Consider the following 26,039-nt stretch of genomic DNA (forward strand, 5'->3'; position numbering starts at 1 on the left):
ATACAATTTTTTTCATGCCATTGCGACAAAGGTAGCTTGAAAGGACTATGGCGTACCTACCTAAAGTTGGTATTTTATTCATCCCAGTGCACCCTTACTTAAAATGTTTTTCATGCTCTAATTTTTAAACGCAAAGGAGTTGAGTTAAGTACAATATTAAGAGCTAAAGAAAATTTTTAACAGAAAAGTAAAACCGACTCCAAAAAAATAAAAAAATAAATGGAACTGACTGCAAAAACCTTGAAAATATTTTTCTGGGTACCTACTAGCTCGAAGTCGGTGCCCTCAGCACACCTACATACACCTACATATTATGGGTTTCATTCAATCCATTCTGCTCACCGACTTCGAGCTAGTAAGTAGGTACCTAGAAAAATATTTTCAAGGTTTTTGTAGTTTGTTCCATTTTTTGTTATTTTTGAAATCGGTTTTACTTTTTTGTTAAAAAAAATCTTTATTTCTCACTTTTTAGTGATTTTTAGCCAAAGTACATCTCACATCTCACAACGATTCCATTAAGCCAAAACACGGCTTAGTTACGTTGTTTTATAACAGAGTCCCGTTGCCTACCTTCCGGCTTCAGCATCAGATCAGTTCGAAAGAATCATTAATATTCACTAACTTAAAGCATTTTAGTCGCTTATCTAGGTAAGAAGGTCACCTGAGGTAAAAGCGACTATGGTAGTAGAAGATCCGAACTTGAAAAGATCTGCACCGGTCTGATAATAGAATGAAATGTAGTTTATAATAAATTTAGTATATTAGAAAATATATTAGAAATGGTTTTGCTAAAAAATCCTGGACAGGCAATTATTTTTTGATAACTTTAAATAGTTGTTAATTGACCGCAATGGGTGCTCCAAAACACTTAGTGCACCTTATCCGAAGACTGTATGAGGACGGCACAGCCTCGGTCCGGGCAGACGACATTCTTTCAAGCCACCTGCACCCCAGCGCCGGAGTCCGCCAGGGATCTATTATTTCTCCTCTTCTCTTTAATGTGTACACAGAACTCATAATGAGAATTACACTTGAAGATTGGACTGACGGTATTTCAATTGGTGGTTTGAAGATTTCTTTTTTTTTATATGCGGACGATACAACTCTGTTCGCTACTAGCCCTCGCCACATGGAAGAACTTCTCAGAACAATGGAACGCGTTAGCCTCGACTTTGGACTTAAGATCAACCGTTGTAAGACAAAAATGATGATAGTCGATCGCATGAATAACAATTCACCAGAAATAGTACAAATTGCGAATTGTGATGTGGTCCAATCGTACATTAATCTGGGAGCCTTAATCACGAATAGTGGTGGATGCGTCGAAGAGGTGAAGAGACGTATGGTGATTGCTAGGTCTGCAATGGACAAGTTGAGGAAAATATGGAGGAGCCGCAACATTTATAGGTCAACAAAAATCCGACTTGTTCGAGCGCTCGTGTTCCCCATATTTCTCTACGCCGCAGAAACGTGGACGCTGCTTAAGGTGGAGCGAAAAAAGATAGACGCTCTAGAAATGTGGTGCGGGAGGACCAGCACCACATTTCTAGAGCGTCTATCTTTTTTCGCGGGCGGGTGTCGGATTTTTGTTGAATGCTGGGAGTTTCATGGACTGAATTCCGTACCACTCGGCATTAAACAGCGTCTATCATCCATAGTGCAGTCTCGCATCCTTACTTTTTTTGGACACCTATGTCGTAAAGGAGGCGAGGCGCAGCTATGGAACGACTTGTGATCCAGGGGAAAGTCGAAGGCACTAGACCACGAGGTAGATCGCCTATGAGATGGACAGACCAGGTCAAAACAGCAATAGAAGGACCACTACACGCAAGCATAAGGAAGGCGGCTGTCAGGGAGTATTGTTAAGCTTGCTATCATCACCTAGAAAATGATGACCACAACCACTCTGTCAAGTCAAGAGTGAAACGACGAAGAAGAAGAATTAAATGCAGACAACTCTATATCAACGTGTTCACACACAATGAAACAGCGCTTACGTTGATAAACAATTTTTGTTCTATTATCTAATCAAGTGAAAGTAACTGGCATCGACATAACTGTTTGAGTTTATACCTGGCAACCCAGTAGTTCGTCCAGGTAAACAATAGCAAACCCAACGTCTACATATATTAAGTTAATATAAAATTTTCTTATTATCTCGATGATGCAACAAAAATGTATTAAAAATATTTTTTGAAAAATAATTAAAAATAGCCTGTCCAGGATTTTTTTAGCAAATCCATTTGTAATGTATTTTCTAAAATACTAAATTTATTATAAAATAAGTTTCATTCTATTATAAGACCGGTGAAGATCTTTTCAAGTTCGGATCTTAGACTAAGTATGGGGTTATTGCGTTTATTTGAGTTATCTTTTAAACAGCGTGAGTTACAACAGCTCCTGCCATCTAGTAATAGACACTTGAACTACATGGAGAACAACCCGTTACATAGAGAGCGTCTCGGTAAATCGTTTTCAAGATGTCGGCAATTTTAAAATTTGTTACCACACCAGTTTAGCAGTGCTTGAGTTAGATGAACAAAATCCATTTACATCCTCATTTTTTTAGGGTTTTGGTGTTTATTTTGTATTAAACTTCGAGTTTCGAGTTTCGTAGTAGCCCTGCTGTCTGCGAGCGATGCTGCTGGGCTACTCCGAAACTCGAAACTCGAAGTTCGTGTCGTGTGGTCCCTCTGACACTTACACTGTTTGATACGAGAGCGAGAGCGACCGCACGACACGAACTTCGAGTTTCGAGTTTTGGAGTAGCCCTGCTGTCACGGTCACGTCACTGTCAGTGGGTGACACTCTTTCCCGGCCCGAATAACACCGACATGGAAATACCAGCCCGCCATGGAAATAGAAGCTCCTGTCAGTTTCTATGGGCGTGTACACGAAAAACAGCAGGGATACTACGAAACTCGAAACTCGAAGTTTGTGTCGTGCGGTCCCTCTGACACTTATACTATTTAATAGGAGAGCGAGAGGGACGGTACGATACGAACTTCGAGTTTCGAGTTTCATAGTAGCCCTGCAGGGTCGGTATTTCCATCCTGGTATTATCCGGGCCGGGAAAGAGTGTCACCCACTGTCAATCATGAAATGGCGGCAAGAGAAAATAGTGTTAGTGTGTTGTTTTTTTAGTACATTGTTGTATAAGTATTAATACAATTTTTGACAACAATCTCGGCCAGCAATTCCATGTTTATTTATTAATTCAAAAATAGTGTAGTAACAGTTTTACTGTTATGTTAGCGTTAATTTCTATGAAACAATTTCATGTGCAATATTCACCATATTAATTTTGAAATTGCAGTAGCTTACCAAGAATTTAAGGAGAACAACGGCTTTGAAAATTGGAGCGAGCCCTATGAGTGTCTGCAATGCCAACCAGGGTGCGAGACGTGCAGGGGGCCCGAGCCGTGCCTAGCCACTTACAATTGGCCATTTCGGTGAGTTATTATTTTGTTCTACAAAATCTAAGATTTTTATGTTTTAGTTTTTCACCGTTTCTATTCTATACATATACATATTATCAAATAACAAATAAAAGTAATAACAAAAGTATAAATAAATAGTGTGGGTGCGGTAGTACTATTTATTTATATGATATCTACACAATTATGAAATTTTGGTCTGGTTATATTTGAACAGTCAACTGTTCTATTAGCTTAGACCTTACTTGCAAAGTTAAGAGTAGTTACTTAATTCTGAATTAGTGTTTTGCATTGTGAATCATAAAATCATAGTGGTTTATAAACATGGTCATCAATAATAAAGGGCATGTGTATCACTTGCCAGAAAAAAGCTTAATTGTTGTGATATTTACTTACCCAGTTGTTTCTTGTTGATGAAGGATCTAAGTAGATCTTCTTTTGTTTATTATTTCGATATGAAACAAGAAGTTACAACATTTAAGTATATCTTTGGTCTTTTTTCTATTTTATTTTGATTGATATTTGATGTTTGTTATTTTAATAATATTTTAAACTTTTGCAATTCTCAGTCATAATAATTATCAATAGCCATAGATAGGTATTGCTATAAAATTACCTCAATGTTGGTCACAACTAGACTAAAAAAAACCAAAATATTATTCTGTACCTATCTATCTGGCAACAAAGTGCTCTTTTACATGTCACTTTTTAATTTTTTACATTACAATTATATAGATAAAGGAAAGAAAAAAATACACCCATTAAATATCTCCATAAAATATCAGGGATGTCATTATACATATAGGTTTTATAGATTTATTCCATTATGAATAAATCTTCACAAGAATGTAGGGGTCCCTGAGTTAAGTACATATATTATAGTTGTGAAACATTAATTTGTCTACTCAGGGCTGCAGCTGCATTTAGTTAATATAGCAGTACAGACAGTTGTGATCAAGCACAGATTCCAGTGATATAAATTATTAGGTACCAAAACATACAAAAGATTAAAGTTATATTATTGAGTCACTTTAACATTTCATCATTTGTGTAATTTTTTTTAACATTTTATTTTACAGGATATCCCTTCTAGTGATATCAGTGAGCTGTGCGTTTATGACGGTGTTACTCACAATCTACACACGTCATCATCGCCGAGTGAAGGTGTTCCGTGTTGCCAGTCCCGTGTTCCTCTCTATCACACTTCTAGGATGCGCTATTATGTATATGGAGGTATGGTACATAATAAAAATTATCAAATAATTAATAATTAAGCCGTGGTGGCCTAGTGGTTTGATTTATGGCCTCTCAAGCCGAGGATTGTGGGCTCAAATCCAGGCACCCATCTCTGTTTTTAACCCCCGACGCAAAAAGAGAGGTGTTATAAGTTAGACTGCTATGTGTGTCTTGAGTCAGTCTGTGGCACAGTAGCTCTTAAACGGGTGGACCGATTTGAATGCGGTTTTTATAATTTGAAATCAAAACTACATTCAAAATCTACTAAGAGCTTTATTTATGCTGAAGGAAAATACTGTGAGGAAACCTACACAAACCTGCAAAGCAATTCAATGGTGGGTGTGAAGTTCCCAACCTGCACTGGGCCCGCGTTGGAACTACTAACTGTCGAAGCACTCTCATTTTAAGAGGAGGTCTTACCCAGCAGGGGGATGGAAATCCCGTTGGAGGGGGCTGGGATGATGAATTGATGATGAAATAGTTAATTCAATTTTAACAAACACATCTGACCCATGATGGAAAATTGAGGGGGTTTATAAAGCTTGATGTGTGTTTGTGCCTGGCTGTGCGATTGTAGATTCCAGACAGAAGGCCTGATTGATATTTAGTTCCTTCTGTTTTTGAAAAAGCAAGTATAGCTAATTTTCATCGACTTGGTTTTTATTTAGACCCACTTGGTTTTTGGTCGGTTGGACTTGAAAATATATTCAGTTCTTTTATGTATTATTTAGGTACAGTTTTACATGAAGGGTTTAACAGATTTAGCCACTATGAACACCTGAGAAATTAAAAATTTTAAAAACGCCCGAAAAAAAAACGCCACCAAAAAAGACAACTAAAATGTAAAAAATAATTATGCACTACCTAGCAGTTGCCCGCGATTTCATCTGCGAAGAATTCGTTTATCCATATCCCCCGGTACTATGCTGATTTCCCGCAAAGTTAGCCTAAGTTAATTTAGTAAAGTAACTAGTCGGTGTTGGGGGACCGCTAAGGTTAACAGGAAACTAAAGTACATATGTTGTATTTCTTAAAGTATTATCATTATTTAAGTTATTATCATTCATCTAAGTAGGTACTGTTAAAAACTGTATTTGGTCTTATATATAATCATTTAATGTCTTTCAACTCCAGATGGCAGCTATATTCCCAGTACTGGACCGTTACTCCTGCATCGCTACAAAATGGACTCGGCATTTGGGCTTCTGCATTACCTACACTGCACTGTTAATGAAAACTTGGAGGTACCTACATAATATCACAATCTTTACTGTCTTATTTTTTTATTACTTTTTTGTTTTAAATTTTAATCTACAAGGTGATTGGGTTAGTTTGACTAAATACTGAATTTTCAGGTTTTATTTATTGTGGTTGACAAATTTGATGTTTTCGTACATTGCGCGACATTAAAGTAAACCGCGCCAAAGACGTGACATAATTGTGAATCTACTTCAGTAACCCAAACATCTACTCATATGTTCCAGATTGATTTTAAAAATCTTTGGGTAAAGGGTACTTCAGGAGAAAAATAAGTGGGGGAGAGTGAATAGATCTTGTGCGGGTTACTTAGACTCGTTTACTGATCTCAAACTACCACTGAACAGAACTCCACTACATTATGTAAATGCTAGCTTATATACTGAGATGGCGGCGTGGCTTATCAGGATCGATCGCGCGTGATGATAGAAAGAAAGAAAGAAAGAAACATTTATTCGTGACAAACATAAGAACAATAGATAAAAAAATAAATAAAGAAAAATATAGTTTTATGTATGCCACGAAATAGTCCCAAATCAGCAATCTAAATGATAGATATCACTGCATTCCAAATTAATCGACACGATCCAGATAAGTCATGTGCCAGTCATGGCACAGGTACCATAAAATGAGTAGTATATTATTATTAGTAATCTCTATATTCCAATGTTTTTATTTTCATAATATTTCAGAGTATCTCTGACTTATCGCGTAAAGTCAGCTCACAAGCTGAAACTGACTGACAAACAGCTTCTCCAGTGGATGGCTCCCATATTGCTGATCATGCTGGTCTACCTCGGGACCTGGACGCTCTCGTCGCCGCCTGATGCTGAAGATGTAAGTCTAGAAAGATCAAGGCCTTAAAGCATCGTTCATATGAAATTAACAGAAAACAGAATATTTTTATAGCTTTTGTGAGACATGATTTAAAAAGGTAAAAAATTACGACTACTTACCTACAGTTATACGACAAGAGCGGTCTGACTAGTTTCAGGTTTTTTCAGAAGACCTTCACAAGGCGTTCACGACGATAGGGTACCTCACCACTTTTTTATGTTATTTTTTTTCAGATCACAGATAACAAGGGCCTGAAATTCAAACAATGTACTTATAATTGGTGGGATCACAGTTTGGCTATAGGTAAGTAATTAGTAGATTTTTTCTCAAGAGAACAAATTATATTTTTACGTCGAGGCCATTACATATTTTTTTTTATTTATTTTGTTGATGCATTTTTGAATCCTGAGCGGAGCGAGCGATTCTAGAGTAAAGTCGTGAGTGCGGCGAGGGATTCTAAAGTACGCCGCCCAAGAAAATCTTTTTATTTCCACCTGTAAGAATATAGGGGTCGAAAATGGTCTGAACTGTCGTGCCGCTTTTTTGCTCGACTTGGCGGCTCAGATAATTTTAGCAGAAAAATAAAATTACATCGATACTCGGTTGATCAATTATGTCAGCAAAGGTTATAAAGCTGCGCGCGCCTAGCAGTAACAAATGAATACGGACTGAACATGTTAATGTTATTCCAGGCGAGATCCTCTTCTTGCTGTGGGGCGTGCGAGTGTGCTACAGAGTGCGACACGCGGAAAGTCTATACAACGAAGCGCGGCTCATCTCCATCGCAATCTACAACATATTCACCGTCAACTCGCTCATGATAGCTTTCCAGTGAGTATTTATCGATGCTTTTAGGAGAAACCAAATTTAGTTATCTGTATAAATATAGTCTATTGGGAGGGTGCTAAGTACTAGGTGGGGGTGATGAAATCTATCGCAGCGCTCATGGTGGCCAAAAGTAGAAATAGTTCTGGCTCTGTCATACTCATATGAATCTGTCATTAACAAAGCAATTTGTATAGATTTAACTACCTAATTTTAGTAATAGATGTTTTTGTTATGATGCGAGCTTGAATTATTGAACACTGTCCCTGTTTTGTTCTTAATTCCTCTACATCTCGGACATGTCCAGCAACAATTTTCCTTCTGAAACGGTTTGTGGTTGAAATTTTATATTGAGTGATACTCACAAAACCGCTCTTCAAAATGATACTCATTTTGATCTGAAAACGATATTTAATTGATTAATAGCGATATAAGAACAATTATATAATTTTACTTTTATTCAAAGAAACCAATAAGATAGCTTTATCTTTTCGTTTTACAGTAAAAGTACAACTAAACATGAAGTAAACAAACCCTGACATAACGAAAATAGAACACACTTTTTGAATACATTTTACTTACCTCATTTAATTTTAATGACCAAAAATGAATTCACAACCTTTTGTCCACCCAAATCACGGTATCACAGTAATTTTGTATTATAAATTAATACGTTATAGGTTTCATTTTTATCACAATGTCGCGATGAAATTTCAAAACGTCAGAGCATCAGAGCCAAAAAAGTTGCGGACGCTAGGTGGCGCTGATGTCGTGCACAGAGTCAATATATAAAATTCATGGGTCATTCACTGTGAGATATTGGCTGCGGGTAGCACCAAGCTGACCGTCGAGGATATTCTTCGAGAAGACCAATGTCTAAACAATATTGGTGTAGGTATAGGTATGAATGATAACAGAATTATTTTATTTTCAGTTTACTAATCCTGCCTCAGGCCGGACCAGATATAAAATATCTGCTTGGCTTTATTAGAACACAGCTGTCCACGTCCACCACTGTACTTCTAGTATTTTTACCAAAGGTATGTAACTGCTTCATTTATTGAACATGTTTTAAATGAAAAAGAATGTTGGTCTCACCTCACACCATATTTTGGAATTTCCGTAAATTCGTCCATCGTGGTTTACATTGAAATAGTATCTAAAACAATCATACCAAATTTCATCCAAATTCGTCCAGCCGTTTTAGCGTGAAGGAGTAACAAACATAAACGCACACACACACATACAAACTTTCGCATTTATAATCTAAGTAGGATTTTAAGCGGCCATAATGTTACGAGATGAAACATGATCAAGAAAGAGTGTAAGGAGTATCCATTAACATTTCTTACAGGTTTTGCGGGTAGTCCGGGGCACGGGGGACACGTGGGACCGCGGAGCACGCGCGCGCGGCGTGCCGCCCTCCACGTCGCTCAACGGCATCGGGCTGGTGCCGGATGAGCCGCCGGATCTCTACCGTGAAAACGACGAACTTAAGGTACTATTGGAGCTGTCTAAATGTGACTCTTGTCTTTAGGTCGGGCTACACGCAGCGACTTGTATGCCCAAACGGCTTGTGCAAAAATTGGCGCAAAAACTGTATGGCGTCCAAAAGCCATTTGTGCGGAACACAAATTTTGCAGGTGGTAGGACCTTGTGCAAGGTCCGCCCGGATTGCTACCACCATCTTGCTCGCTAATCTTGCCGTGAAACAGCAGTGCTTGCACTGTTGTGTTTCGGCGTGGAGAGTAAGACAGCCGGTGAAATTACTGGCACTTGAGGTATCCCATCTTAGGCCTCTAGGTTGGCAACGCATCTGCAATCCCCCTGGTGTTGCAGGTGTCTATGGGCGGTGGTGATCTCTTATCATCAGGAGACCCACTTGCTCGTTTTCCCTCCAGTTGAATAAAAAAAAAACACCGTTTTGCCCACGCACGCGTTAGTATCGTGAGTTCCGTTTGACGTTTGCTTGCGATTGGCTCATTTAGTTATTTAACCAATCACAAGCAAACGTCAAACGGACCTCACGATACTAACGCCATCTAGCGATATTTCGCCTTTGTGAAAACACTTATTCTCGTCCCACCACGACTCGCTCGTGGAAAAGCAACTTAAATTGCCTTGTGCGTCGTCGATTACACCTTAAAATACGTTGTTTGTAGGAGGAAGTCCAGAAGCTAGCTGCTCAGATAGAATTCATGAAGATAGTGCAAATGGAGATGCATAACCGGCACCTGCGACCGCGGCCCGGCGGCTACTTCACCGCTGCCAATAGCGGGGCACAGAGCCCGCATCCCACCGCCGTCAACATATCGCAGGTAACAACCAATTCAGAATATAATACTAGAATAACAAATATAATAGTTACTACAATTCAGTTAACGATTTTCATAGCGACTCGTTGATCATCGCACCATATAATAATATGGTATCTCTACAGAAGCATGTACCGAAATTGGTGGGCCGTCGCTGCGGTTTTTATCGCATTCACTGCCACCGACGCATATATGCGTTTCCGGAACTTCGCCAAGTGCCACTATCATGCATAATTATTCATACATTTTGAACGCACATGTGCGTCGGTGGCACCTGTGGAAGTCAGGTGGCAGTGAATGCGTTAAGCAACTGGTCCTGGTCATCCATCCCTCCTAATAAGCAAGGGAACGGCCAACCTAAAAGTTCCTGATCGTAACATCAGGAACATATCGAAAATACAAACTGAAATATAGATGCATAGAAAAACCTAAAAAATAAGACCAGCGCTGGGAATCGAACCCAGGTACTCGGCATTCCGTGCCACGTGCTATACCACTACACAACCACTGGACCATGGTCCAGTTCATGGTTCATGGTTAAATTCCCAGCACTGGTCTTATTTTTCTGGTTTTTCTATGCATCTATATTTCAGTTTGTATTTTCGATATGGGTTTTACGGGATGGCCGTAAAAGTAGCAAAAAAATGGAATTGAAATAAAAAACACAAAAAGATTCCAAAAACAAATCTTAACATCAGGAACAAATTAAAAAAAACAATGAAAAAAAATAATAGATTTTAAGACTGTAGTAAGTGTTTTAATTGTGTTATAACGCACATAATATTACTTGATTATTTTCGTATTGCCTACGGAACCCTATCTTGGGCGTGTCCGACACGCTCTTGGCCGGTTTTTAGTATTTTATCATGTTATAGAGTATAATAATACTAAAAATTAGTAGTGCTCTATAACATGATAAAATTTGATTTGCTCATACACGAACCGCAGTGGTTAGCTTATGGGCAAGTTCGCGTCACGGGTTCGATTCCCGGCCTCAGCATTTCTCATTGTTTTTTTTATATTTTGCTACATTTAGCTAACCAACATTCACAGAAAAGTTGAAAAAGCCGCGACATTATTACTTCAAATTTCAATATCTCAAAAACAGCTGAACTGGTTTTAATGAAACATAGCTAAAGCTAAAACCACTGCAAGAAACTCGCTTTCCTGTAAAAAAAACCGCATAGAAATCGGTCCATCCGTTTGAGAGCTACACGATGCCACAGATAGACCGACATTGACGTCAAACTTATAAATAACACCCCTCTTTTTACCCGACTGCGAAGAAGGAGGGTTCTTGCGTCAGAGGTTATAATTAGTTATAAATTACTACATGGAACGACCTAGAGGTTCGGAACTGTATGGAGTGACGGAGGATTAGTATAAATTTTGCAACTCACAAGTACAGTCAACCAATTTGATTCCTAGGCCGTCACAGAACCGTGTCGTAATGACGTTTTACGTCAATCGATAAACAATTTTACAGACGAATAATATTACTATGACAGGGTTCCATGGTGGCCAAGGAATCAAATAGGTTGACTATACGCCTAACACCATTGATGCTTGTAATTGCAGGACAGCACGGAATGGCCGGGCCCGGTGTGACTGGTCGCTCTGAGCGACAGTGGCTGGCACTGGCCGGGGCCGGCGGGGCGCCGCGTCGTCACCACCGCCGACCCGCGCCATCCGCACTACGTCTGATCATCCCGTCATAGATCATCATCGCTCTGTCGCTTCTTATGCCTTGGTTGCATCATTTGACGTTTGGGACTTTGTTAGTTTAATTTGTGCGGTTGGAAGAAAAAGATACCTGGTTTGCTGAAATATGTGAAGGAAGATTATTACATTTGTCGGTTTATTATCTAACGCGATTGTATTTACTACCTTTGGGAGTTCCCAATCTTTCAAATACTGCGCCTCCCTTTGTAAAAAAATGTTTTGAAAGAAAAGGAAATAGACGTAGTTATGTAGCTCTAGATACGCCTGCCGGGACCTCGGGTCTCCTGAGAGAGTGTCGAGCCCCGCGACGGAGTTTGGGAGCTCCTGCATTCATTTGTTCCGAATTACTTTCGCGGACACATTATTGTAAAAATAGCAGATTCTGATACAGCCATCAAAATCCATAGCTAATTGCATTTATATAAAGCGGTTGAAAAGCTTGAATAACGACCAAACTCTTTGTTTCACTTGCCTGTAGCCTGCACATTTTTAAGTAACTGGCGCACGTATGTTCAACTTCATACAAATATGACAGAAGCATGCAGGTTACTTACACGAAAATATGCAATTTACAGGTATGTGTTGTATTGGCCTTTCTATCTAACGGTCTGGGATGGTGGTAGAGAGTTATGCCAATGCGCGCTCGACAAAAAGGTTCTACAATCAAGTAAACTGAATCACGTACCAGGGTGGAACCTTTGTGCTACTAATGTCATGTTGACACATCACATACATCTGCCAAAGAAATCATAGCGAAAATTGTTATAAAAAGGTGCGTGAATCAGTTTCCTCAACTGTACAACTTAATAGAAAGACTGGTAGATTTTAATAAGCAGTGAAAAGGGGAAGAAAGCTGGTCGATCCGTGTGTAATCTAATCTCCTCGCACATTACTGATAAAGTTGCACACCTGTAACTCCTGTATAAATGAAACGTCACACGTACGTCGTTCAGCGCGTCTTTTTCGTACACCCCTGTAGGAAAAGGATGCACTGACCAAAAAGACAAGTGATAAATGCAACAATGTACGCAAACGGCAGGTTATTGTTTTACAGTGACATCTCGATGTTCCGAAGACAAGGTTTCGAAAAATCGAATTTATGGATATTCGAAACGTGAAAAAGTAACGTACAGACATAAAAGGCCGTTTTCACATAAAACGTGTATTGTAGGTAGTCATTCACGATGACGCGTGCCGTGTGGTTCTTAATACAATGCCATTAATAGCTAATTTTGACAAAATCACGCGTCTTCGTGGATGGCAGTAGGTATACCTTTTCGTTCAAAGTATATTTAATTTTTTCATACAAATTTTGTGAGTCAGTTGACGCCCATACCGATTGTATGAAAAAAAGTCACAAAACTGTAATTTTTAATTGGGACATTTTTTTAAACCATCGGAATCGATTGTGCTCTCCATCCTAAGCAGGAAAAACCATATTTTTCTGAAATTTAAAAAAAATAAAGGGTAAACTTTTTTGTGAAAATGCCCAATAATTCGGAACATCGATAAGTTGTCTTATAATAAGTATTGAAATACGTGAAAATGTTTAGACTAGCTTCAAGCATTATGTCTTACTGCCCACAAAATCATCTTCGAATACTAAACTGATATGTTTAATTATTGGCGTTATGCTTTGCTATGTCGTGTTGGGTTTGCAATGTTTTGAACGATTAATCATGCTCATATTTATTATCGACATATATTGCTGAAAGTATAAGTGTATAATTTAAAACAGTATTATGTATTTAAATGTGTTCTTGACTAAGACTTGTTAGTCGTTCAATTGAAAAATGTCAATAGTTCTATGTTGTTTCAGATGTAAATCGAAGAGTTATTAATATATATTTGTGCTAAAATAATAAATAGATACGTAATAAATGGTTTTGAAATAAATGTTTAAATGAAATGCTGTAAGCTCTTTCGATTATTTTCAAGTATAGTTGGATGCTAGCTTTTATTTCAATGGCTAGAATATTGTTAGTGAATTTTGTATTAGGCCGAGATAATTTTATGCGTCTAAGAAATCTTTGCCGAAGTTCATCTTGTCTATTAGTATTATAAAGCTAGTCATTATTCAGTAAGATTATTAAATAAAGTAAAAAATATATTTATCATTGCAGTATTTTTATCCGTTAGTTAATGTCGTGTTTAGGTAAACAAAATGTTGAACACTGGTGTTCATCACTAGGACAGACAATAAAAAAATAAAAATACTATTGTAGTATTTGGAATAGGACCTCGAATTGTTTTATTTGTTTGATAAATTGTTAAGTTACTGGAATTAAATAAGAAACAGCATAAATTTGCTTCATGATAAAATTATTATTGTATTTTATCATCATAGGTAGGTTATTCATAATTAATTAAGTTATCATAAACAAACTGTACATATGAATCAGAATGAAGCATAAATTCTAAAGTGTTGTAAATAAATTCATTAATATTAGTGATGTAGTTATGAATATAATTTATTTTCTTTGACTGTCTGTGATAACATATAATTAATAATTAGTTTTATTTATTAATGTTGTAGTGGACCTACAGTTGTAGCAGAGGAGTAGGAAACAGTATTGATAAATATTGTAGAGTTGAACCAACATACATGAACATTACTGTATATTTTTTTCAATGTGTCCTGCCTAACTTGTGGGGCTTTAAATTGGTCAACGTTTCGTCGGTACAAGCTACGCTTTCGATGTTGTGTTGAATAATATTCCAATTCTTGTTCAATGATACTGCGGTTATTGTGTAAAGTAAGACCATTCAATTCAAAGAATATTTTTGTATAGATTTGCTGTTTCTATTGTTGTTCATAAAGTCTATGTAATGTATCTACTTGAAAACCTTAGCTCAAATTTATTGTATAGAACGCTTTCGTTATCATAGAAATTGAGTATTTCCTCTTTCTAGACACTTAGCTTGTATTAGCCAATGAGTTTTCCTTCTAGATACCTGACAAGACTAACATAGACATACCTACCTAAGAGATATTAACTGTTACAGTGTTCAGTGCGCTGTTGTGTTAGCATAGCTGACACAATACCGTGAGCATAGATTATGCATGAATAATTATAGAAATGTACTTTGTATTACCTTTTGTCAATGGCCATAGCACAAATTTCATAATATAGTGTAATAATTTTATAAAAGCTCTTTTTAGTAAATATTGTACTCATGCTCGATATTTATGTAGTATTCAAATTTATAAACTAAGTATGTTCTTAGGTCAACATTCCAAAATGAAAGTATTGTTGGAAATAAATTATTCTGAGATGAATATACTCACTCATTGTCACTTGTTGTTGGCTTTTGCCGTATTCAGTCAGTCCTTGTGTAATATTTACAAGTTTGGAATCTCTTACATTTATTAATATATTCATTTATTTATTGTGCCAAAAATAAGATTTAGGAATAACTTATTTGATATTAATTTTTCATTAGATATTATATCAATGTTTTCTAATGATTAATGCATCACTGAGTGTTATTATAAATATTATAATAGAATTGGTGTAATATTGTTATTCTCTGAAATAAGGTCATAGGAAAATTATTTAAGAAGTTCTGTTTTTATATTAAAATAAAAAATAACTGTTTGCAATGATTGTCTATTAATTGCTACCTGTACATCTTTACTCATTGTATAATCGATATAATACAAAGCTAAAACTATGTTAGTTCATTAAATTAATAGTATAAAGGTGTTAGCAAAATTTTTGCTGCATTATAAAAAGATAGAAAATCTTGACCTCCATGATTTTTTAATCATGCAGAGCGCAGTAAAGACATGCATAATTAACAAATCACATTACAATGTGAGTAGGATGGGATATGGATTATAATTAATGTTATTGGACAATTCAGCATATCTGCTCTGTTTTGCCTCCTAAGGGCCAATACAGAAAGACTGGACTCCAACTGTAACTACAGACTGCCCACACACTATGTATGAGTAGTCAAGAGTTACAGTCTGTATTGGCCCTAAAAAGTAGGTTATAGCTGCAAAAATCTAAGTCAACAAGTTATTTGTTGACAGCCCCTTATACCTCGCCTCTGCAACTAAAAAAACTTTAATAATGGCTTCTTTAGTTTGCTTTTAAATAGGTTTTTATCATCTATACCTCTATACTAATATTATAAAGAGGAAAGATTTGGATTTTTGGATGTTTGTTACAAATTAAGTAATTAACTCTAAAACTACTGGAGCGATTTTAAAAATTCTTTCACTATTAGAATGCTAAATTATTCAAGTGCCATAGGCTATATTTATTACCAGAAAATTTAGGGTTCCATACTAAAACTACAATAATGTAACTCTCTCATACAAAAAACGTGATTTTTTTGCTCGATTATAATAACGGCAACAGGTAGTTGTTTGAAATATTCACAGAATATTTGTATTGTAATAATATACTTCAAAAATAAATAATTAAATCAAAATAAAATAAATATTTAAGGGGGGGCTCCCATACAGCAAACGTGTTTTTTTGCCGTTTTTTGCTAATATCTAATGTTGTATAGGTATGGAACCCTTCATACTACGGGAGTCCAACTCGCACTTGGCTGTTTTTTTTTTACTTTGCCCGTGTGAAGCCGAGGCGGGTCGCTAGTCATTGAATAAAAAGTCTGAATGCTGACTTGTGGAAAGATACAAATATTTTTTTGTTTTGCTTTTCATTGCTTGTACCAAGGCCTCACTTGTCGGACTCTAATACAGCAACTAAGAAAAAAAAAGGTAAATAGTTCATTAGAAACAAATATTTACATTTATACACACCATACTTTAAATGCTATCATAATCATTGGTAAAATTAATCTACAATAGGTACATGGTAAACCTAGTAGTCCCCCCTGTCATTGGATCTACCCTTTATTCGCATTGATATCTTAAAAAATAAAGATTACCTGGACATCATGCCTGCTGCATTCACGAAATATCAACGTCAGTTATGCTGATGATTAATGATTACACATCACATCAACATCACAGTATATATGTATGTAAACAAACACTATTGTACAAAAATAAATAAACAAACACAGTTGGCAAAATGATGAGATACACATACAGACTTATCCCTTTAAGGGATCTCTACCAGGCAACCTTTGAGTAATTCGAGTATGGCACACATTATACGCACAAGTAATCTTAGAGCTCATGTACTTTCTAATTATGAACTACACCTATTTACCTCGGTTGAGAGAAGCAATGAAAGATAGGGCAAACCTTGGCTTATCAGTGATATTTTAGTATCATCATCACATCATGTCAGCGCAAAGACGTCCACTGCTACACATAGGCATCCCCCAAGGCTCTTCACTCAGACCGGTTTTGTGCTTTCCGCATCCAACACGATCCCGCGATCTTAACCAGGTCGTCGCCGTCGTCGATATTTTAGTAATTCGGTGATATTACATTACTATCATACAAGCTATAAAATCGACGGCACCTGTCAGTTTTGATGTTTGCAATAGAGTTCGCAACATTTAATTGTTTGCATTTCACCATGTGAGCTCAACCTAAGATTATAATGCAGTATCACCGATAAACCAAGGTTTGCCCAATAGTTTCTGCAAAGTAACACCTGAATCAATTATTCTCTAATTATGTTACTGACGTATATTGAATATTGGCACTTTTACTCAGTAGTAGTAAATTATAATCCATTGTTTTAATTATACACTTTGTGCCTCCAATTACTTTGCATTGCTCTTTTGAAGATACATTTGATTTAATTTGAATATAAAAAAGACAAGTCATACAATTGGGCAGATTTGCGTGTAAAAAAATTATGTTCTATTTAGTCTATCAGTTAGATCAGTGCTTCTTAACCAGTGGTCTGCGAACCCACAGGGATCCGCGAGTATGTGTATGGGGGTCCGCTGTGTTATGTATGTGATTTTTTTCAGTACTAAAATAAATTGTCCTAAATTTATTCCTGTTTTTAATTAAGGGGGTCCTAGAAATTGTGCTTGATTTTCTAGGGGTCCGCCGACTGAAAAAGGATAAGAAACGCTGAGTTATTATCAGAAAGTATTGGACACAATTTTTTGCTTGTGTCATTGAATCAAAAAATCACATGGAACTTTAACCAGCTGGATGTCTATAATTTTTTGTTAAATGAATAAAATAAATTTGTTTGATATTTTTTGAAAAATTAACTGATGGACTAATTACTTTATTAGGAATCTAGCTAGCCTTAGCCAGTCTTTTTCATTCAAACCATTTGAGAGAATGAACTGTACTTATCTATGGTAATTCATCAAAAAATTCATCATCCTTTAATGGAATCTGCGCGCATAAAAGCTCAGCCCCATTTTGAATTGTTTTCAAATCATTCTTATCCATATTTTTGTGAATCATGTCCTGCAATTCCATATGCTGCTTAGCTGTATCATAAACTGTCTCCATTGAAGAGATATCTTTATCTTCAGCGGTTAACAATGCCTCCATCAAAGCTGCCCGTTCCACTCGGTTTCTTAAAGCCGTCACTTCTTGCTTTAAATTATCGTATTCAGCGTCAGTCAATTCCTTCTCGTGAACCTCGTCAGCAGGCAATAACACATTTGCAGGCACCTTCAGCATTTTTTCGAGTTCACTGTCCACGACTTCCAAAGAAGGCTCCGCTCTTTCACAGTATAAACGTATCAACTTTTTACTTGAACGGCGAACCGCGGCTTTATCTTCTTCATTCAAATCGAGAGAGTTCAGTAAATATGATTCCATGTCAGTAACTCCAGTCCTTATCTTTTCTTCGACCATTTGACGAAGAGCTATTTTGACCCGCTGCGAGCCAAAGCCGAAGTGTTGCGTCGAGTATTCTTCATCAGTGCCTCCTGTCCATCGGTTTGTTTGAATCATGTTGAATGTAATATAATTGAAGTCAGAGATGAAGTAAATTTTATAAGCAAGCTTATAATATTTTACCAAGCCCAAAACCCAAACCCAAACAAAACGGTAAACTTTCAAACACAAAATGACGTTTTCCTGACATACGTTACTTTTTAGACTTTATCTGAGCAAGACATAAGAATGTTGTCCATACATCCACGGCTGTTAGACACATAAAACATTGAAAATTGTGCAGGGTTTGAACTTGTCTTCATTTTTACTGATGTCATAAATTAAATACATTATGAACAATGTAGGAGGTATGTTTAATTTTACAAACAAGTTGAAGTTTAATGCTACATGTAAACGCTTGCCAAGCTTCGGCAAGCTCTCACAAGCACAAGCGTGTAAACAGACACAGATCAAAGAAACTTGTGGCAAGCGCTTGCGACGTGTTTACACGTTGGCTCGTGTTTAGGGCATAGATGATCATGGCTTTCTATATTGGTACTACTTAATACTCTTTGATCACGGCGTACGAACAGGGTACGAACGTACATACATATTAAATATATTGTCGTTACCTACTTTTTAACCGACTTCAAAAAAGGAGGAGGTTCTATGTTCCAATGTTTCTTTTTTATGTTCACCGATTACTCAGTCAATTGCGGACCGATATTCAAAATTCTTTTTTTATTCGAAAGGGTACCGTAAACTGCTTCAACTTTGCCCTTTGGCCCCAACATTGCCTGATTCGATTTAGAGTCGATAACTAGCACCCTTCTAGGTTTTTAAACTTTTATCCCCCCGTAATAATAATTCCCGTGTAGATAAAAGTTTAAAACCTATAAGAGTGCTAAGTTATCGACTCTTAATCGAATAAGGCAACGTTGGGGCCAGAGGGCAAAGTTGAAGCAGTTTACGGTACTCTTCTGAGGTCTGATGATGGGATGCTAGGGAAATCGAGGGCAAACCTCAAATTTTATTGGTACACCTATGGCGATTTTGGCATTTTTAGCATTAAGATAAGCATTTACATTCAGAAAGTATCATTTGGTAAACTGGACCTGATGAAGAAGACCGTAGATGACCAATGGAACTCGTCAAAGCTAAGTAATGCTCGCTCGTCAATAAACGATCTTGATTAATATCCTAGATAAGCGACTAAGAAGGAGCTTTAAGTTAATGATTATTTCGAACTGATTTGATGCTGAAGCCGGAAGGTAGGCAACGGAACTCTGTTATAAAACAACGTAACTAAGCCGTGTTTGGGCTTAATGGAATCGTTGTGAGATGTATTTTGGCTACGAATCACTAAAAAATGAGAAATGAAGAACATTTTTAACATAAAAGTAAATCGACTCCAATAAAAAAAACGAAAAATGGAACCGACTACAAAACCCTTGAAAATATTTTTCTAGGTACCTACTAGCTCTAAGTCGGTGACTCAGCACGACCCAGCAGGGTGGATTGAAACCCATAAGTATGTAGGTAGGTGAGGTAGACGACTATTGTACCATTCCTGCTGGCTCGTGCTGAGGCACCGACTTAGAGCTAGTAGGTACCTACCTAGAAAAATATTTTCAAGGGTTTTGTAGTCGGTTCCATTTTTCGTTATTTTTTTAGTTTTTTGGAGTCGGTTTTACTTTTTTGTTAAAAAAATTCTTGATGGTTAGGGTGACCATGTATTGTGATAGACCCTTTATTAACCTACTCTCCAACAGATGGCGCTTATAAAATACATAAATAAATAAATATCACGCGACAATTCACACCAATTTTATTGACCTAGTTAGTTCCAAAGTAAGCTTAGCAAAGCTTGTGTTATGGGTACTAAGCGGATAAATTATAAATTATAAAGATATAGATACATACTTAAACACAATATATTAAACACCCAAGGCCCGGGTACAAACATTCGTATTTTTCATACAAATATCTGCCCCGACACGGGAATCGAACCCGGGATCTCAAGCTTCGTAGTCAGGTTCTCTAACCACTAGGTCATCTGGTCGTCTAGGCCGTCTGGTCGGCTTATGGTAGGTACCATATTTTAGGGTTCCCTACTTGAAGGCCGGTGCCCTAACATAGGGGTCAATCAAGTACGGCCGCAAATATGGTCTACCCCACTACCACTCAAAAATATGTTACCACGGCCTTAATACAACGGGATAAGAGTGTGTCTGTGGTACCTAAATATTTTTGAAGGGTTAGATAAGTCCGCATTTTTGCTCTCGACTGTACCTACAAATATTATTTTCATCTCTCCGTGTTGTAAATATCGATTTACATCTTTAGGGATGTAAGTATATTTAAAAATCGAATGGTGCTTGCTCCTTTGTATTCACACGTGGTATTCACGAACTGGTAAACAAGGAGATTATAATGCGTAATACTTACCTCCAAACCTCCACGCTGGCATAATGCAGCTGGCCGTGCTGGCTGAATGTGCCAAAGCCAAAGAGCGCGAGGACATTAAAAAAAAAAAAACAAAAGACGGTTTGGCGCGATAAATTTTCTTCCGCTCTGTTACAAATTGCGTATACCTACTTACAATTACACCGGTTTTTCTTTATTTCCTCGCATTTGTGATGAAAAGTAGTGTTCAAAATGATCAATTACATCCGCGAATTATAAGCACCCTCGCTCGCTTCGCCCGCTCGTGTGCCTAAATATCTTGGGTTTAATTGATCACTTACAACCCTTGTTTATCAATCTACTATTTATTTTAACTATCTGGTACAGTAAGGAGTAAGAAGCTGTACTTAAAAGCGCCATTCGCGTTCGCGACAAATAAGATGTTTTATTGCCTCCGATTTCAACGAGACTGTTTTACTGTTATTGCTAATTGCTAAGAGGAGTCATTAGGCTCCTTTTACATTACTTGGAGGATTTAGTTGGAGGGGATCGTAAATACTACCTTTAACCAAAATTTTCTGCTCATTTCTATACTTAGATCACTTTGAGCTACTAAATAACTAAATCGAGCCTTATAAGTTACGACACTGAAAGTTCAATAAACGTTCTTAAATATAACTCGTACTCGCTCTTCTATTCTCGTTTTTGATACCCTTCATTTTTTGGACTCATTTGAAAACTTTCTTTACCACGGTAATAGGCGCCGTTACTTTATATTCAGAACCCCGAGTTAGTTTGTTTCAGTTTGTGCGTAATAAGTACATTTTTTTATATGTACTTATGTTGAACTCCAAAAATTTTATTATGTAAGTTAGTTATATTTTGAGCGTTTTGACAGCCGCCCGGGACAAACGTCATTCTTGTATTTCTGTATTATTCTGTAAAGCTGCCTGTTGTTGGTGTTGTTAAAGCTGCCTGTTGTTGGTGTTGTTGTTGCTGTTTTCTGTATCGCTTACTCACTCTCATCTATGCGCTTACTATTTAGTGTGTAGGTAGAATAAAGAGTCATAGTATTGTTGTATACTTTTCAGTACAAAAAATATATATGTTTTGGTTGACGTACCAAACCTCGGCTCTCAAGATAACGTGTCAGCTTCGTTTGGGATCAATAGATGGCGTTATGCAAACGAACGTGGTCCTTTCAAATTGTTACCGTAACCTTTTTAGACCCGGAGATGGTGACACAAAATATTAGATCATTTGTACCAGTATGGCGGTTCTTCAGGGGTCTAATTACTGAATGACTAAAAAGAAAATGATGGTCACATAGCGCTGGTACCGGCGGCCCAATCACGTGGGCGTTAATCGAACGTATCTTATCAGATAAATAACGAAAATCGAACGATTTGTTCCATTTTCAATTAGACCCCTGAAGAACCGCCATACTGGTACAAATGATCTAATATTTTGTGTAACCATCTCCGGGTCTATATCAGGCCAAAACCTTAGACAATAATATTGCGCTGCCATGGTAACAAGAATCGTGTAAGTAAAGTGCAGGGCTACTACGAAACTCGAAACTCGAAGTTCGTGTCGTGCGGTCCCTCTGACACTTATGCTATTCAATACGAGAGCGAGAGGGAACGTACGATGCGAACTTCGGGTTTCGAGTTTCATAGTAGCCCTACTGTTGTCGTTGTATATTTCAAAAAATTCACGGGCATATACAACAGTTCAGTTAAGACGGCATTTTAGCTAATAGGCTAGACGACTAAAAAAAATTGTTTAGTCCGTCAGTTCGATAATTAAAAAATATGGTACACGTATTTTTTCTTTTGTTTGGCAAACAAAGAATGACGAGGATACAGTGCTTAGAAGTGCACAGAATAAGTAATATGCTAATAGGGACGTCACAAGGCCCCACTCTGGAAGTTTGATGACCTACACCTTTGTCGATTTTCAGTAATTTGATAAACCAAAAAATACGTGTCCCATATTTTTCCATAATCTACCTGTCAGACTAAATAGAATGATATATTTTTAACCCAGTCGTCATCTCTATTGCAATGGCGGGAAGCCGCGGGTGAAGGCTAGTAAAATATATTTTCACACGTGTTATTTAAAAAACGGCCAAGTGCGAGTCGGACTCGCGCACGTAGGGTTCCGTACCATTATACTATACCTACAACATTAGACATTAGCAAAAAAAAATCAAGTTTGTTGTATGGGAGCCCCCCTTAAATATTCATTTTATATTAATCAACTTACTTATTTATTTTTAAAGTGATTATACAAATAAAGATTCTGTGAATATTTCAAGCGTCTACCTGTTGGCGTTATTAATATCAAGCAAAATACGGCAAAACAATCACGTTTGTTGTATGTGGATTCTGTTTTGATTATTTGTTTTTATAGCGGCCACAGTAATACATACGTGTAATCAGTGAAATTTCAAGTGTCTAACTATTAGGTACGACTCAAGAGATAGAACCCTGTGACAGACGGACGGACAGACAGACAGACAGACAGACAGTGACTCGTGTGATTTGAGTTAAAATTCGGGTCCCAAGTGCAAAAGTTGCGCGCACGGTACGCCTGCGGAAGAATGCTTGCATTTCATTTTTATATTGCTTACCATGTTATGTTATGTTGTGTTATGTTATGTTTTTATATTGCTTGTTTGCTTTTGCATTATCCACTCAATTGCTTTTGGTAACTAGAGCTGCCTGGCAACTCTCTTATTTTGTTATATAAATAGAGTTCAACTTGAAATTTGAAGTAAGTGAGTGGTTATACAATGATAATTTAGAGATTAACAGCCTTATTCATAAAAAAACCTTAATTGAGGTTTGATCGGTCTGTTACTTAGCAGACTGATTAAGCTTAATAGACGGTTGTCAAGAAGTATGATTCATAAACACTTGCTAGCAGTCTGCTAGTTGTTGAGCTGCTGATAGACGGATTAGACGCGTTATGTTGGCCACCTTGACAAATCAAAGACAAAAAATGGCCTAATCGATAATTAAAAAAAAAATTGACAGCAGTGACAGCAAATTAGCAGGAAAAAAAATAAAAAGCGAGATGTTTGTTTTCCCGCCATTTCCGATCCGCATGTTTATGTTGTGCAAAAAGCCATGATTATATTAATCATGCTAATTTTTTTCATATTTATTGTTAACTAATTTAGAGGATTAAATACAAATTCCTGTAGTTGCGTAGCACTATAAATATCTCGGTATGGTTTTGCTCTTGTCAAAGTCAGCTGTTCAAACTTGCCATTTTGTGACTTAGCAGGGAGATAAAGGAGGGTCTAAACTTTAGCAGAGCCTTGATCGACTGATTAGCGCTAACAGAATGAATCATGTTTTTTAGCATCTTCAAGTTCAAGGAGGCTCTAACTTTTTATGAATAAGGCTGTAAGTAGATACAAATCTCACTTGCGTACCGCTGCTGTTAATTTGGTCAATGCCGAATATAGACACTGTATATAAGATGTCGGCGGGCATATAAAATTCGATACGATGGGCGGTACGTTGAGGCTATTAAGCTCTGCCCGAATATTGAAATATTTGATGGATTTCCGATCGGCACTTTGTCTGTTGGGGGTTGAATCTGAAGTACCTATCTGCAATACCATAATAACTTAACCAACTTAGAAAAGTTGATAAATTCCCGACATTGTTTCAAAGTTCAATATCTCAAAAACGTCTGGACCGATTTTAATCAAACATAACTAAAAACCGCCGCAAAGAAATTTTCTAAAAAAACCGTCTCGAAATCGGTCCATCCGATTAAGAGCTACGAGGCCATAGACAGACACACAGACAGATATTGGCGTCAAAGCCATACATAACATACTCTTTTGAGTATTACTGTTTTGTCTCTTTACCGCACGTAATTTTCACTGTCTGCTTATCCTCTATATAACCAAATGTTTTCTCCTAACTAGATTCGCCTTTGTTCTCCTCTCTGTGTATTTGTATTTTTATTTTTATGTGCAATAAAGAGTTTACATACATACATACATAACTCCCCTCTTTTTGTGTCGCGGGTTAAAAAGGTACTAACAAGTGACATAACATGGGTGTCAGCCGCCCGGACACTTTAATTAAAATTTTGACGCCCTCTTATTTATATAGGCATTTTAATTGAATTATGATTATGATTTAATATTACAAGTGTGAATGAGTAGGTACCTATATCTAGTGCCATCCACAGACGCGTGATTTTGTCAAAATTAGACATTAATGACATCGTAATAAGAACCATGGCACGCGTCACCGTGAATGACTCTACCTTATACGTTTGTTTGTTTGCTATATTTTTAAGCTTAAAGTACGCAACCGATCGCAATTTGGTATGGAGATAGTTTAAGACCCTGAGAAGGATATAAGTAAGTAGGATATTATTATCCCGGATAAAGGATAGTTTCTGTCCCTGATAATTAAATAGTTACCGCGGGCTCGAATCAACGAATTCTTCGCAGATAAAGTCACGGCAGCAGCTAGTTTTAATAATAATTAAAACGCAAATATAAGTATATATGTTTGTTCGTTACGCCTAAAGTAGAGATTTTGACCCTGAGTTTGGGACTCTGAAATGGATTTAGGATAGGTATTATCCCGAAAAATTGTATAGGTAATAAAATATTCATACGATATTGTTAATCCACTAATCATCCTCATCAATCTACGTCACCATGCGTTAAACATCATATGTACAGTACCTCACTTAGCTTTTTTTTATTAGAACTTAGTGGTATCTTATCTATTGCCATTGTCGCCTATTGGTAACTTTACAATTGTTTATCTACCTATATACTTACCTCCGTTTTCTGTACCGTTTTCTGTGCTGCTGGTCAATAAAGAATTACCTAAAGAATCATGGTTTTGTATTGTATTAAAATGAAGAGAGAAAGAAAGAATAAAGAACATTTTATATGCAATAAAGAGTTTACATACATAGATACCTACACATATAAACAAAGTAACAAACAACAAGGTTCCACCCTTGGTCATGGTTCAATTTGTTCGACTGTACATAATAGCGTTCTACTTAAATACTTTATATCGTATCTTGTTACGATATTTAAGTAAGTACTTAACAACTCTTGTTTGTTCCAACTTAAAATCTTTAGTGGCTGGGTAAAAATATCAATAATTATCTTCTTAAAAAAAAATACGGCTCTGTCCATTGGAGGACAATTTTGCCAGTGTC

The 26,039-nt window shown here is 36.9% G+C and overlaps 2 protein-coding genes across 2 annotated transcripts in view; one reads left to right on the forward strand and one right to left on the reverse strand.

The window, feature by feature from the left end:
* Positions 1-14,654, forward strand: part of LOC141440931 (probable G-protein coupled receptor CG31760) — a 148,897-nt gene extending 134,243 nt beyond the window's left edge. The window contains exons 9-18 of the mRNA XM_074105525.1: positions 3,317-3,452; positions 4,517-4,670; positions 5,808-5,917; positions 6,623-6,767; positions 7,001-7,070; positions 7,460-7,598; positions 8,527-8,632; positions 8,947-9,090; positions 9,755-9,910; positions 11,486-14,654. Of these exons, the coding sequence (XP_073961626.1) occupies positions 3,317-3,452; positions 4,517-4,670; positions 5,808-5,917; positions 6,623-6,767; positions 7,001-7,070; positions 7,460-7,598; positions 8,527-8,632; positions 8,947-9,090; positions 9,755-9,910; positions 11,486-11,515 (1,190 nt within the window). The 3' untranslated portion in view covers positions 11,516-14,654. The remainder of the gene's footprint in view (positions 1-3,316; positions 3,453-4,516; positions 4,671-5,807; positions 5,918-6,622; positions 6,768-7,000; positions 7,071-7,459; positions 7,599-8,526; positions 8,633-8,946; positions 9,091-9,754; positions 9,911-11,485) is intronic.
* Positions 14,655-17,856: 3,202 nt separating this feature from the next.
* LOC141440934 (uncharacterized) lies at positions 17,857-18,604 on the reverse strand. The gene has a single exon (XM_074105527.1). The coding sequence runs from the start codon at positions 18,492-18,494 to the stop codon at positions 17,883-17,885; it is 612 nt and encodes a 203-aa protein (XP_073961628.1). The 5' UTR covers positions 18,495-18,604; the 3' UTR covers positions 17,857-17,882.
* Between the last annotated feature and the right edge of the window lie 7,435 nt (positions 18,605-26,039).

Source organism: Choristoneura fumiferana, chromosome 23 (assembly GCF_025370935.1).
Source record: "Choristoneura fumiferana chromosome 23, NRCan_CFum_1, whole genome shotgun sequence".
Taxonomy (NCBI): domain Eukaryota; kingdom Metazoa; phylum Arthropoda; class Insecta; order Lepidoptera; family Tortricidae; genus Choristoneura; species Choristoneura fumiferana.